This window comes from Trachemys scripta, chromosome 4 (genome assembly GCF_013100865.1).
Source record: "Trachemys scripta elegans isolate TJP31775 chromosome 4, CAS_Tse_1.0, whole genome shotgun sequence".
Classification (NCBI taxonomy): domain Eukaryota; kingdom Metazoa; phylum Chordata; order Testudines; family Emydidae; genus Trachemys; species Trachemys scripta.
This window is the reverse complement of record NC_048301.1, coordinates 119079503-119095500: the sequence shown is the minus strand read 5'-3', so window position 1 is coordinate 119095500 and position 15998 is coordinate 119079503. Positions and strand designations below refer to the sequence as shown.

The window sequence follows — 15998 nt, the reverse complement described above, 5'->3', positions numbered from 1 at the left end:
TCTCTGTCAAGTCTTAACATTCCAAAGCTGGAAAATAGAGACTGGGACAAATTCATCCTTGGTGTTACTTCAGTGAAATCAAGATTAAGTTCAGCCTGCTGTGTGTAACATTGGGTGAATCCAACACTGTTCAGTTCTGGTTTACTTACGTGAAAAGACTCATAGACTCATAGACTCATAGACTTTAAGGTCAGAAGGGACCATTATGATCATCTGGTCTGACCCCCTGCATGCTGCAGGCCATAAAACCGTCCCTACCCCTTCCCTGGACTCTGCTGTTGAAGTCCCCAATCCTGTTTTAGGTGACTTCAATCGGCAGAAACCCTCCTGCTAGAGATCCCTGCCCCATGCTGCGGAGGAAGGCGAAAAACCTCCAGAGGCTCAGCCAATCTGCCCTGGAGGAAAATTCCTTCCCGACCCCAAATATGGCGATCAGTAAGACCCCGAGCATATAGGCAAGAATCTCCAGCCTGACCCCTGTCAGCCATTATACAATTTACCTACCATTTCTTGGTTTTCCTTGACTACTATGTTTTACCATTAAACCATTCCCTCCATAAATTTATCTAACTTAATCTTAAAACCAGACAGGTCCGTCGCCCCCACCGTTTCCCTCAGAAGGCCGTTCCAATATTTCACCCCTCTGACGGTCAGAAACCTTCGTCTAATTTCAAGCCTGAACCTCCCCACGGCCAGTTTATATCCATTCGTTCTCGTATCCACATTAGTACTAAGCTGGAATAATTCTTCTCCCTCCCTCGTATTAATCCCTCTAATATATTTAAAGATAGCAATCATATCCCCCCTCAGCCTTCGCTTTGTCAGACTAAACAACCCAAGCTCCTCTAGTCTCTTTTCATACGACAGGTTTTCCATTCCTCTGATCATCCTAGTGGCCCTTCTCTGCACCCGTTCCAGTTTGAGTTCATCTTTTTTAAACATGGGAGACCAGAACTGCACACAGTACTCCAAATGAGGTCTCACCAGCGCCTTGTACAACGGAAGCAGGACCTCCTTATCCCTACTAGATATACCTCGCCTAATGCATCCCAAGAATATGCCTTTTTAATCCAACATTAGCCTGTGTAACTGACAGCCACAAGATTTTATTGAGCGAAAGAATGAGAGATTTCTATGAATAAAGAGAGCATCTGCAGTTGCATTAGCTAATCTAGAATGTATCATGGATGAACATTCTCATGCTTCAGGATGCACACAAACCACTACCTGCTGGGGGTCAGGAAGCAACTTCTCCATCGCTATGCTCTTACCTAATTGTCCATTTGGGAGTATTACACTTTCCTTTGAGTCATCTAGGACTGGCTGCTCCAGAGAGGGGATTCTGGAGCAGGTGGGACGGTGATTTGACATGGAAGGGGAACTCCCATTTCCCTATGTTCCTAAACATTGTTTTCATCTAAAGCTGGGGTCAGCAACCTTTCAGAAGTGGTGTGCCAAGTCTTCATTTATTCACTCTAATTTAAGGTTTTGCGTGCCAGTAATACATTTTAATGTTTTTAGAAGGTCTCTTTCTATCAGTCTATAATATATAACTAAACTATTGTTGGATGTAAAGTAAATAAAGTTTCTAAAATGTTTAAGAAGCTTCATTTAAAATTAAATTAAAATGCAGAGCCCCCTGGACCGGTGGCCAGGACCCAGGTAGTGTGAGTGCCACTGAAAATCAGCTCGCTTGCCGCCTTCGGCACCCGGGCCGTAGGTTGCCTACCCCCGATCTAAAGTCTATCTGAGCTATCAAAACCTCTGCCGTCTGCCGAACTGGGTTAGAAATATCACAAAACAGGCTTTGGTATGTGAATTCCCGTATTCTGCTTCGGGTTCAGAGCACAAACACTCTTTGTGGGGTCTAAATTATTCAGTGCCATAAGTGAGTCAGGGAAAACCCTACTCCGCAAGGGGCTCCTCACAGAAGGGAACAACCTGAAACCCACACGGGGCTTAACAGAGCTCCCTCTGAACCCAGGGGCATTTTGTCATTGACACCACTGGGAGCCGGGTCATGCCTTGGGTCAAGATAGGAATGCGTGAGAGGTGCAGCTGGACTGGGAGAGGTGAAGGAACCAGGGCCGTGGAGAGGTGCGTGTGGCAGGGAGAGCGAACGTTTCTTTTAGAAGGGGAAATCTGAGCAGATCCAAAGCCTTTGGGATCTGTCACCTGATAATGTGGGATAGTGAACTCCTGTTGAAGGCTGTGTTCATGCTGATGTCAGCACCCTGACTGGCTTGCTGTGAGATCCTGGCTCCATCTGCTCCCGGTGTAGGTTTGGAGTCTGCTAAAAAAATTAATTACTACTTACTTCTGCTAGCCCCGCAGAGCCAATACAGCTACAGGAGACTGGAGTCTGTTCCTGCTTGTGCATCAACAGAACGGCGGACTAAATTCAAGTCCATGACACGCCCACTGAAGACAATTGGTTGCACAGCCTTTATTACTAGTCATAATGCATGAGAAGGCAAGAATCCAGCTTCATTTTCCATTTGCAGGGCTGGCAGCTAAAGAAAAATATCTTTTTACTTGTTACACTGACTGCATTTGATCATTTGGAATCATAGACAATAAACGAGGCCCCCACTGTGCCATTTTTACAGTCCCATCTTGTAGAACCCCTGATGACAAGGCAGAATTGTGCCGTATATTTATATTCTCCAGGGCTTTGTCCAGTCTAATTTAAAATGCCTCAGGCAAGGGTCTCCCACCACTTCCCTTGAGAGACTATTTCAAAGGCTAATGGAGCTCATTGTTGGGAAGTTTCTCCTGATGTTCAGCCTGTCCCTGTTTGCAAGTGCAGTGTCACTGGAGGAGAGTTTAGTACAGGATGGACAGAAGCATCTGCTGAATATGTGTATTAAACACAAACAATGGAATTGTATAATTCCGGCCATCCTCTGCAGCTCCTAAATCCGATTCACAGAAACCACATCTCTAGGTTCAGTCGCAACGTATTGTTCCCTCTCAACCGCTCACTAAAAGAATTAAAAGAAACCCAAAGTCCCATGTGGTGCAGAAGCTCAGAGGACTAAAAAGCCAGCCGCATATTTGAATACCATGGGAAAATAGTTATAAATCCTCCTCCTCTGATGACACTACAATTCATTTTTATGCATTACAACCACTAATAATGGCTTAAGGGTTTCTCTTTCTCCAAACAGCAACGTCTCTGTACACAAAAAAGTTACTGCCGTCCATGGCCAGTGCAAGCATAACTCAGGGATGCCAGAGAGAGAGAGAGGACGTGTGGAGCTAGAGAATTAGCAACGGCTCTTCTGACTGCATTCATCAGAGTGAAACACGAATACATCAGAGGCGTCTTAGGCAAATAAATGGCAGAAAGCTTATCAGCATGACAATAAACAGCTCTATTTTATGGAGCAGCTTTCGTGTTAAATGTATCTCATAACCTGTCATAGAATTAATAATCTGGTTACAGAATGATAGAAAGGGGTAAATTATCTTTTTTTTTTAAAATGAACATTGTAAACAATTCCTCCTGTTAAAGGGAAGCTCTACCAAAACAGATGATCATTCCATCCTAGCGTTCACCCCAAAGGACCCCGAACGGCATGCAGAGCAGGCACAGACATGCAGCCACCTCTAGGAAGGCGGGAGGGCCACGACGGGGGGATGGGTGGGGAAATTGGATCAAAGACACTGAGGCAAAGCCTACAAAAAGCATTTGGTGTCCATAGAGCACAGACAGGTTTCAAAGTCCCATCTCAAAGAGGCACTTATAGTAAACTACACAGCATTGTGGAGAGCTGAGGGATGGTATCATTAGCTGTCTGCCTATCTATTTGTCTATCATCTTAGTAGTATCTAGGGGCTACTCATGAAAGATGAAACTTCAGGCTTTGGCCAGACAGAGAAGGTATAAATAACAGAGGAGCTATTGCATGGTATCTGTCCATCTGTCCAGCCAGGTACTTATGCGTCCCTCGTTATCACAGTGGCTGAGTCCCTCCCATGACCCAGCAGAATGGGGACACGTCATCCAAGAGCAGAACGAATAACTAAGAAGGATGCAGAATGGAGTTAGCAGCAGCCAGTGGGAAAGAGGGGGCTAGTTGGTCATGGACACATCTGGACGTGATAGGTGCCCAGGGAGGTCACAATCCACTTCTGCTTGAAAGTGATGAAGCACATTCAGTGCTTCCTTGCTTTTCCTATTCAGCAAGAAATACAAATCTGACCAATAGCTTGTGATTTCACTGTCAGCCTCATAGCTCGATGTCAGCTACTAGGAAGCGTTTAACGCTTCCCTTTGGCTGGTGCAACTGATAATAGCCACAGGCCCCTAGGTATGCGCCAGAGTTTCTGCATACTTCACTCCAAAATGTTAGTGAGGCCTGGCAGAAATCTCCTCTTGATAGGTTTCCAGCTCAAGCATCAACCCTGTCAGACGCTGTTAGTTTTAGATCAATGTAACTGAATAATCTTGACCTCTGCCTTACAGGCAGGAAGCGTTACCAGGCATGTGACCACAGTGATTGCATTAATAACCTGACCGGAGTGGTATACCAGTGACAGCGGGGCATCTCCCTCAGCCCCGGCTGCTTTCTCTCTCAGAGGTTGTGTGACAGCAGGTCCCATTCATGCCAAATGGGCCTCTATTTAGGAGGGCAATATTTTTTTTTATTTTGAACCAAGTATCTATTGTTTTTACCACTCGCTTTTTCCAACATTCTCTCCTGGTCCAACGGAGCTTAGAAATGTGTCCTCCTTTTTCCTCCCTATTTATAGCTTTCAGTTAGCAGGGCTGGGATGTGCTGTTTGCATTAATTTCATGATATTCTTTCAGAACACAACAGAGGTCAGGGTTGGAGGGAAATGCTTAGCCCTCAGCTCAACACTTAGGCTAAATGTCCAAGGCTGTCACTCACCACCCATCTCTCCACATCCACAATACATAATTAGACAATACGCAAAGCAGCACAATCTAACGCCTGTAGAACCACAGCCATGTAGTGCCATCATTATTTTCAGCCCTAAAGAAGGGAGAGGCAATGTCCCAATCTGATGACAATGAATCACCTACATGAGAAGGTCAGCTCCAAACCTTGAATGGAGATGAACAAAGGCACCAGAGACCCGCGAACAGAATGGAATTACACAGGTAAAATGACTGCTGATTAATTGACAAGAAATATCAAAAAGATCAGGCATCGTCCAGTGAAAAAGGCAAATCACCTTCCATTTTATATCCCTCACATGCCCCTCCCCAGAGCAAACCAACCAGACTACCCCCCATTCACCCACCAAACACTTCATGGCCAAACCCCACCTAGGGAACAATGATCTGTAGTATTTATATGGTGCTTGCCATCCGTAGGAGCTTTACCAAAGTGGTTACATATTGAGAGGCCCAATTCTCATTGACGATATGACCCCTTTGCACCACTCTGGCAGTGTTAAGGGGCCTTCACATGAGTGTAACTGTAGCTTACATCTACTTCAAGGTCCTTTCATCCTAGCAGAGGGACTTCAGTGTAAATGAGAATCAGCCCCATTATTTCTAGATTGGAAACTGAGGCATATGAAGATGAAGGGCCTTAGCCAAGATCACCCAGTAAGTCGGCGGTTGAGCTGGGAACGTAAGCGAGGACTCTCTGTTTGCAGTCTTGTGACTAATTCACTGCCTCCATTCACATAGCAGACCTATGCAAAACATATGCATGCCTATGCCTAGACATCAGACCAACACAACCCTCTATGTGAAGCTTCACATACCAGCCTCATACTGTTCAATGGGCCATTAACTTGCTTAAGAAGCATCCTTAAATATTAATGAAATTAATACAAGCCCAACTTTTTCACGGCATCTCCCTCAGGCAATAAAGTATTTGCAAAATGTTTCAGCAACACACTGGAAGCTCATTCTTGTAAGTGGTCCCAGTTTTCCAGCATTCTGAATGCAGGCCAATTCCTTCCCTCACTTACACTGTGCAATCCTAGGACAAAGTCAAAGTAAGAGCAATGGGGTAAGCAGGCGAAGGCAGGATTTGTCCCACTGGAACCATCGTCCTTCTCACAGTTATTTCCTATTATTATCCTCTAGGGTCTCAGAAGTGTGACTCTTGGAGGACCCTGACTTGTCAATGGCCAGCACTGTGCCTAATGAAAGTGCAGAAGATAATCACGTGCAAACCCTGGTTTCTTGGGGCTTTTCGGAGATCATTCAGCAATCGCTTTCTTGTATGCAGAAGCAGATGGCACCTTCCAAAACCGCCCAGAAGAAGTCATTAACCAGCTGGACAGAAGGATCATCAGAATCTCATGCAAAATCTGTGTGTTCATGAAAACACTTGTAACTGTGTAAAAAGGCTCCGGAGAGTTACTGCACGTTAGGTGCTGTTTCCATTCTGGCTAGCTACTCATTTTCATTCTGCACCATTGTTTACTATTCCATATCACATAATATTTCTGTTCCCCAGAGCATCCTCAGCCTTGGCACGTCACCCCTTCCTGAATGTGCCACATGTATCTTTACCCATTGCAGATGCAATCAAGCACTTTGGATGCTTTAATATCATCATGTTTAAATCCACACTGAATGCTTTTGCCTCTCAGCTTCCCATTCGTATAGCTATCTATTCTAAGTCTGACGAACAAAAGTTTTCATGCTCCCAGGGAGGCGTAAAGATCCCAATGTCTCTGCAGCTAAACCTTCTTTCTGTGACAGTTCCCTTCTCCCCTGCTGCTGCTGCTTGGAACAAATTCTACCACAAAAGTATTATCTAGGTAGGGAGCATCCAGCCAGTCCTTCCCTTAGCGAACAGACAGTTTTCCCTGCTCATAAAAAGGTCTGTTCTGGCATCCAGTCTTGGTGCAACACCCACTCCTGATAGCAGGAGTTAGGTGCAAGTATCTAAAGCAGATAGGACCAGAGAGAGAATTCGGTGTGTCTTGTGCAGGGGCGGCTCTATGTATTTTGCCGCCCCAAGCACGGCAGTCAGGCTGCTTTTGGCAGCGTGCCTGCGGGAGGTCCGCTGGTAATGCGGATTCGGCAGCAATTCGGTGGCGGGTACGCCAAAGCCGCGGGACTGGCAGACCTCCCGCAGGCATGCTGCCGAAGGCTCTCTGACTGCCGCCCCCACAGTGACTGGCAGGCCGCCCCCTCCCCCCCTGCTTGCCGCCCCAGGCACGTGCTTGGTGCGCTGCTGCCTGGCGCCACCCCTGGTCTCGTGACACTCGCTGCTCCTGCGTTTCACTCACAGCGGGGAGCAGGCACTTTTCCTCTCTGTATACTTTACCAAGTTCCTATGGCATTTACTGATTGATTTTTCAGGGGGAACTGCTGTCTGTCATTTGAATATACCAGCAATGAAAATTCCTGTGAGCTGCACCACCTGCTCCATGAAGAAAGAGTTTTGAACTAGCCCTGGGCAAGCTTCAGTGACTTATCCGCTTATTAACCTAATGACAGAAAGCCACATCCATTACAAATGGCCTGGTCCTTCACCCACACACTTCAACAGCAGTAGAATCTGCCCCAGAATAAAGGCCTCACAAACCTTCTGCCCTTGAGTGGATTGATTAGAAAAATACTCTTCAGCCCCGACCCTTTCTTTTCAAAAATGAAAAGATCCTTTGCAGAGATTAAAATGAATTTAATATTTCACAGTCTGGTATTTACATCGCATCTGACGCAGGGATTACATACCCCGCTACAAAAACGTCCCAGTAACAACTCCAGCAGGTTGTACAGTTGTAGCATAGACACCAGGCTGCTGCAAAACAGAACAGAGCCAGGCTGCGTTTGAAATGTGCTGCTGTTTGCTCCTTGCCTAGAACTTCCCACACCACTCCCTCCCGGTATTCCTGGAATCCATGTCATCTCCGCACCAGGTTTTCGCGTCAGTCATATGTCCCCTTTGGGTTACACTTTGCATTGTAGGCAACCAATGATCATACAGGTATTTTCACTTCCGAGGCTTAAACCCATGGGCCTTCTTGAGTCAAGAGAACCATAATGGTACCAATATCTAGGGGTGTAACACAGCGAGGGTTGGATTTGAAAGACTTTTTAGGGAAGAGTAACAAGGTTTCCACTGAGGAGGCATCTGTTACTTTCACTACTACTGTCGGATTAAGTAGGGTCTAACTTCCCCAGCAAACCAGCGTCTACAACAGGCTTCTGTGACTGTCGGAGCTGGGACTTCCAAAGGAGCAAAAGGGGGGTTTAAGTACCACTGCAATTCTTCTTTGGGAGCCCAAAGCCCAGTCCTACTCCACTGACTTCAATGGCAATTTCTCCACTGACTTCTGGGGTGGGGCAGGAGATTAGTCCCCCAAACCAAAGAGTTTTTCCTTGTGATGTTTACAGCTGGGAGAAAGGGGTTAGATGGGGCTCCCCCCGCATATATTGTAGCAAATTTGGAAAAATAGTTTGCCCTGGGAAGGGATTTGAGCTCATTTCAGGAGCCTGGTAGGTTTGTCTCTTTTTTGAATGAATGGAGCTAAGCCATTTCAATCTTTCTCTGGATAACAAAATAAACTGCACCAGGCACAACAGACCAAACAGAGAGAAATTTGCCCCCCCCCTCCTCCCCCCCGCATTACTCTGAAATGCTATTGCAAACATGAGCAGTAATTTGGCTCCTATGACTTGGATCATAGAGCTCAGATTTGGAACTAACAGCCTGATCAGTGCAATTAATGAGCAAGGAAAACCCAGCCTTGCTTTGCTCAGCGAGTCTATTGTCTCACGTCAGGTGAATTCAGCAAAGCATCAGATGTTTCAGTCTGCACTGTCATTTCTGCTATACAGGAGGCCAGATTCTGATCTTGGTCACCCTGAGACAAAGACAGAGCATCTCCCCACTGACTTCAGTGGAGTTACTCCAGTTTTATGCCAATGGAAGATAGATTGGAATCTGGCCCCTGTCTGCAGGAACTCTTCCTGGAAACCGGTCTTCATTAAAAAACAATGAAACAAAGATGGGGAAGATTTAGACACTGATTTCTAAAACCCATGACAATGACACCTATTCAAGACCTTGGCGGAAAATATGGTTCTCCTGGCAATTATTTTATCCTTTCTGAATATGTGGCAGGAAACGAAGGAAGCCATTTTTTTTCTTTGTAATTGTCAACAGATTCTACCTGACTCAAGAATTTCTTGGCATGTGCATCCCTGATGCAGAGGGGAAACATGGAGTGAAAGGGAGTCTTGCAACTGCATTCGGAACCCATTACTATTGCCTCAATAGCATCGCTGCTTCAATACCTCAGAGGTGGCATTAACCAGTAGCTGGCACGGTTTTTCACTTCCAGAAAGGAAGGTTTCCCAGTATGCCAGGCCAGAGGAGTGCATCCGTCCCCTTCTCTGTAATCCTCAGTGCTGCTCCAAAGAGTACGCACAAGTCCGCTGTCAGATGCACTGTAGTCAGAACCATAAAGTGCTCAGAGGGACAGCCATCCTGTCCCAACACTGCTGCGTTCCTGCCGCCACCGGAAAGTCCTGTTCACGGCTCTGCAGAACGCGACAGGAACTTCCCGCAACTGAATGAACATGATATTGTGCCATTTCGCAATGCTGGCCGTCGCAACGCAGACGCCTGTCAGAGAAACCGTCAGGAAAGAGTTCCACAGTAACTACCGGGTGACCTGTGAACAAAGGAGAAGAGCACGTCACACCAGGGCCTGGCAGCCTATTGACTGGCAAGGCAGGGCTAGATTTGGGCTTTCTCCTAAAACTGACGCGAACTCATATTGTTTTCCAGACCTACTAACTTTTAATTGCTTCCTGCATTCCCTAATGTAGAACACTGAGAAGGGATTTGGAAGAAGGCAAGATTTTGTTTCCTTGTGTTCCCCTGCCGATCTGTATCCGCCTGAGGGCTCTGATACATAGATGTAAGCTCTTTGCCGCTTATTGTTCTGGATTTGTACGGCATCTAGCATAAGATGGGCCCGGTCCTTGATTCTACTGCACTAGATCAGTGGTCTCCAAACTTTTTTGATTGCGCACCCCTATCAGTAAAAAATTTTTGAGCACGCACCCCCTGCCGCAGCAAAAAAAATAAAAAAAGCCACTCGGACTCCCGCCGGACGAAGCAAAAAAACCCCACAAAAACTGCTCCTCCTGCCACGCACCCCAAGGATCCTCTTGAGCACCCCCAGGGGTGCGCACACCCCACTTTGGAGACCACTGCACTAGATAACAATAAAGTCTTCAGGGCCATGGTGTTGGGAGAAGGAGGCAAAACTTAAAACCTAAACTGGGGTCATTGCCTGTGGTAAAAACAGCAGCAGGGGATTTTCCAAGGCTGGTTTCCCCCATATTTCCCTCAGGACCTGATTCTCCATTGTCTAGTGTAGCCACTGACCCCAAGGCAGGAGGGCGTCAAACACCATCATTCTGATTTGGAAGCACCACACACTGCTGCCAGTGCCACCACACACAGTGTTGGGCCAGGCCCAGGCTGTTTTCACGCGCAGGGTGCAGGGTGTGATCACAGTGGGAGGTGTGAGGGGCTTCTGCCCTCATCCCTGTAGCTCCTGCCCTCACCCCTGCAGCCCTGCTGGAGCTGGTAGGACCATGTGGGTGTAACTCATGGAACCATTAGACCCCAGGTGTCGTATCTGAATCTCCCCGAGTTCACACTAGCAGGGTTTCAGTCCCCCTCTGCACTCACTTTGCAAAGATTTCATTGACAACACAAGGTGCAGGGCAATGGGGAATGGGTCACTCCTGATTTACATTGGTGTGCATTGGGGGTACCTCCACTAAAGATGACACTTACACTCATGTAAAGGCAGATTAAGAGCAGAATCAGGCCCACTGCACTGTACTGAAATGGCAGATCTGAAAGGTCGCTCTGTAGTGGGAGTGCTGTCTAGTGGTCATAGCAGAGACTGGGGCTCAAGAATCCTGAGCTCTATTTCTTGCTCTAAGTCGTTGCATGGCCTCGGATGAGTCACTTCCCCTCTGCATGCCTCAGTTCCCCAACTGTAACCAAGGGGTAACAACCCCACTGCACAGGACCGGCCTGCGGCCTATTCAGTTCCTGTTGGTGGCAACGGAATAACAATCTAAATGCAATTCTTGCACCATGCAATCTGGAAAAGAAGATGAAGCCTGCAGAAGCCCCTTAGACAGGCTGTAGGGACGTGGGTGTGCGTAAGTGTGTGTCACATGTATGTATATTTCAGAGAGAAAAAAAAATTATTTAAAAATTGTCTCCCAGCCTTTTAAACGTTGGGTTATACTAGTAACCGTGGATAGTTTTACAGCCTTCAAATGTTCATATCCTATTTACCATAACAATGTCCTTTCTTACTGATTTCATAGCAGGTCTAGAGATTTCTCTCCAGGCACCCATCAGAGGTGTAGATGTATTTGAAATATTGCAATTTAAATTCCATTCCTGGCCACTTGTGCATGCCAAGTACCAGGCACGTTCAGCAGGAACAATTCAGCAAATCTATTGCAAAATGGCAGGAAGATCAAACTGGAAGCATTAAAAAAAAACCAAACAAAACAGGATAATTTGTGCACACCACAGACCCACAGCTACAGGGACGAAATGTGCTTATTACTCAACTAGCCAGCTGCTAATACAGCACAAGTTAAACCCAAACATTCAAAGAGGAATGGAGAGAAGAGAAAGGAGCAGGGGAGCTGATTTAAATGATGCAGAGAGAGGAAGGAAGAGTGAGTGATTTTTCCAGTAGAACTGTTCAGACATTTTTCATCAAAACAATTTTTGATTAAAACTGCCCTTTTTGTCTAAATCAAAACGTTTCTAAAAATGTGTTTAGGAGGAGGAGGAAAAGGAAAGGAAACGAAAGGAAAGGAAAGGTGGAGACTAAGAACTGGAGGTCAGGCTCAGTGGGAGTAGGAGTCTCCTAGCTTGTGGTAGGCCAAGCAGTTGTAAAGCCTGTTTATAGTTGAAAACTTGTGATGGGAAACTGATCATGAATAAAGAACACGGGTGTTGCACCAGACTGAAGTGTCCCTGATTCACAGAGGAGAGGGGCTTCGGAGGGGAGCAGCATGGGTACCCCATTACAGGGTGGCAGCATATTTTCAGTGCTGCCAACTCCAGCAATTTTTTTCATGAGTCTGCTGATATTTAATGTTTTCCTTAATGCCCCAGGTCCTGGAGTCATGTGATTATAGAAAATCTTAGCTTTCGTTTATTTAAAAAAGAAAAATAAGTTTCTAGCTTTCCTGGTTCCAGAGAAAAGCTTGAAAACATGTCCCTTTAAATATTCAGAAACCAGGTGGCAAATAAAAATAACCCAACATTTATTATTTTTTCATTCTTATGATTTTTAAATCAATGCCATGATTTTTGGGAGTCTGTCTCATGAGTTCTGACCACTCAGTGTTAATGATATTGTATTTTGCTGGGGTCAATTATAGAGTTTTAACAGGCAAATCGCCTCCTGGCTGAAAAATAATTTGTGACAAAGTTCTCCAGAGGAATGAGATCTCCCTCTTCGCACTCGGGGATGAACTGTGCCAACATCACTCTCTCCTCTCATTTATCTGTAGTTTGAAATTATTTACCAAATGAGTTCCCTAAAGAATACTTGCTCTGGAGATTGTTTGCTAATGGAAATGGTCAAACTGCCGTGAGCAAGCAATCCAACACATCCAGCTGATTTTCCTGCTCGTGAACGGTGACTGAACAGACTTGAATAGATGCAAACGTATTCAATAGTTGCAATTATTTAACAGGATGTTTGATGCAGATTTCCCCCTGCGGATTGTTTATGCACACTCTGCTTTGGCTGCTGCTTCCAGTCTCGACGCGTTGTAATTTGCTATTCATGTGGAGTGGCGGGAGTGTGCCCAGAACTTTCTGAAAACCAGGCCTCTTTAAGCGGTCTCAAGATGAGCACCAAAAAACACTGGGTGCTTTGGAAAATGCCGGACTCCATCTCCAGGTTGCAGCTAGTCGAGAGCGAAGGGCAGAAGACACCAAAGTGCATATTCGGAGGAGTACCATAAACAGCTTTGTCCCCTGGCAGTGCTGCTGGGGGAGACACCTGAACTGCAGCAGCTCCAGCACCCTTCACAACTGAACTGTCCCTTACAAGATCTTGAAGCCATCATGCTGACGTCAAATTAAAATAGTGATGCGGGGTGGGGGTGGGGGATTAAATAAGAAATATAAATGGGGGAAATAAGAATGGTCTGGAAATACAGCTGCAATTGCTCATCAGTATTTGAGGCCTGTGCCAGGGGAGGCAGCTCTGACATTCATAAAAACAGTTTAGCAGGAACGTGCAATTTGTGGAGGAAAATAATAATAATAAATAAATCCCTGCCTCACTTTTTTTTGAAGGATAATTTTACAGCAGGGGGTGCAGGGTGAGCAAAGCTAAAGCATAAAGAATAATTATACTCAACTGTATGAACAATGATTACAAAATTATGCAACTGATTAACCATGACATACATGTAATTACTAATGAGTTTGATAAAATTTTAATTATACCTTGTTCTCCGGGGCATTCAGCAAGCCATGAAAATAATAATCATGTAGCTCTCTGTCACAGATGATTGCTCCAGCTGGGGGAGCACTGACATCCAAGAAAGCCCTTGACTGAATCACACTGCTGTGGCAGAAGGCAGGCGATGAGGAATCTGCTGCTTGGGGAATCTAGCACCTCAATGCAATGCCAGGACAGACTGCAAACCAGTCCTTTGTTAGCCAAGGACTAGCCTGGGACCTGCTCTGATATCTTCCCCAGGAAAATCCCTCCACAGCTTCTACCTGGTGGCATCAGGTAACCACCTAACAAAAGCCACCAAAGGAGTTAAACTCAGAACAAAACCCAGGGCACTAACATGACGTTTGCCACTGTCACGTTGTTCACTCTGCTTGTGTGTCACAGCCCTGGCTCCACCCTGTGTCTGGCGGGTCTATTTAGATGGTAAGCTCTCCACGCCAGGCACTGTCTGCTACGCTGGGTTGGCATGTGGCACAGGGCCCCATTCTTGGTTGGTGCTCGGGCATTACCATAATCAGCATGAAAGACAGAGAGATGTAAAAACTCTGGGCAAGGCACCTCGCTTCTCTTCCTGCACCTGAGCGCTGTGGAGGGACATTCATGGGCTGTGAAAAGAAGGGACTAAGCGCACTGACGTGAGGGAAGGGTGGAAGCTCCTCACACCAACGCGGCCAAAGCACTTCGGTTCTGCCCTGCCCAGCTCTGCCAATGCCCCGTGCTCCGGATGGCTCACTCCATTTTCTATGGCAAACGTCTGGCTCCAAACAGCACCGCACATATACCTTGGTCGTCTTGACTTTGTTGCCAGTACTGCAGCTCCATCCCGACAAGTCTGGCAGCACCTTACACTCCTCCCCTTCTAGACACGGCTCCATCTGACACCACCACTTCTGGAGGACTATGGAGGCTGAAAGGAGAGAGGGCCAGTGAGGAACAGAGCAGATACGGGCAGTGTGCCTACAGTTGGGCTGGATGAGGGGAGAGATGGAGACAGGGTGGGGAGTTAGTATTTACTACTAGAGACGGCCGGCATTTCATCAGCAAGAAGCTAGTTTATGGAGCAGATAATGGCTTTTTGCACATGATGGAAAGTTTTCAAATTGTTCGTCAACACTGAATCAAAAATTTGGGTATTTGTTTTATTTCCTCCTCCCACTCCCTGTCCCCACCTTCTCCAGTGGTAAAAAAAAAAGGGAGAGGAGGGAGAAAAATCAAACCCAAAAAGGAAAGCTGATACTACTTCTTTCAATTCAAGTCCAACTGAAACACATTTTTTCATTTTGCTTTGATGAAAAATAAAAAATGTCTGTGAAAATTAAAAAAAAACATTTTTGATAATTTTTGCACCATTTTCTGGAATCTCTGTTTATTTATATTCCATCTAAATCAAACCACTTTGTGAAATTGGGTCGATTTCACCAGACTTTTGTTTAGAAATGAAAAAAAGTTCCAACAATGTTGGAATGTCCCGTTTCGACATTTTCTGAACAAAACATTTCCACTTTTTATTTTGAAATGACTTTTTGTTTTGAATTTTTTAAATGTTGTATTATACATTATAATGTTTGCATAATTATATATTATACTGTATGATATAATATATAATTATACAACCACTATGTATATAAATATAAAATACTATCATGGGGCATGGCTGCCCCATAGCACACCCTACTGGCCAAACGTGGCATTGCCAGCGCTTTCTGCCTCAATTTCCTTCCCTGAGGTGGGTCTCTTTGGCTCTCTACACACTGGTCTGTGCTGGAGATGTGGCTTAATCCCCTGCCAAGTCACAAACAAATGTAACCCCTTCTAGGGCAGCAAATGTCCAAACTATAAAGTCCCAACAAACAAAAAGATTCTTCTGCCCTTCAACCTTCCCTCTGGGCCCTGTCCCCAGCTCCTTTCTGGATCTGGGATGGAGCACTCACCCCCAGGCTGGTTCTCCTTATGGTTCCACGCCAGACTGATCTCTCTCAGTCCTTTTTCAAGGCCTACCTGTCCATTAAGCTAGGCTCACGCCCTCAGCTGGGACACAGCAAATTAAGGATGACACAGCTGTGGCTGGCCCCATCTTGCCTTACAGAGGCCAGTCACCCTGTGACAAATATATTATAATGCAATGCAAAACATTTTGAGAGTCTAAATTGAGATGAAACATTTAGAACGAAGCGAAATGGACACAAAGTTTGGAATTTACCCTTGTGGGGAACTTGGGGGTTTTCACACCCATCAGAACGAAGCCTGATTTTGGAATCTTGAAATGTTTCCCAAAACGGCACGCTCCCCCTCTGCACAGCTCTAGTCCCACATGCTCCCAGTTAAAGTGCCAGGGCGTGAGACTCCATTGTCGCCGTGTGCTGGGGTGCCCTGGCAGCCACAAGCACAGCTGGGTGAGCGTCGCGTGGCCGTTTCTCTCCTGAGGTGGCAGTTCAGGGCTGTGCCACAGAGCTCGTCCCGAGGCCACCATGAAAGCAGGGACAAGCAACTGAACAAAGACAGGGCCCCCAAGT

At 46.0% G+C, this 15998-nt stretch overlaps 1 protein-coding gene across 2 annotated transcripts in view; it reads right to left on the bottom strand.

The window, feature by feature from the left end:
• Window positions 1–7604: 7604 nt before the first annotated feature.
• TAFA3 (TAFA chemokine like family member 3) overlaps window positions 7605–15998 on the bottom strand; it is a 72336-nt gene continuing 63942 nt past the window's right edge. For both annotated transcript variants that reach the window (XM_034770606.1, XM_034770607.1), the window contains exons 5-6: window positions 14268–14392; window positions 7605–9624 (exon numbers count right to left, since the gene is read on the bottom strand). In XM_034770606.1, coding sequence (XP_034626497.1) covers window positions 9613–9624; window positions 14268–14392 — 137 coding nt within the window. In that variant the 3' untranslated portion in view covers window positions 7605–9612. The remainder of the gene's footprint in view (window positions 9625–14267; window positions 14393–15998) is intronic.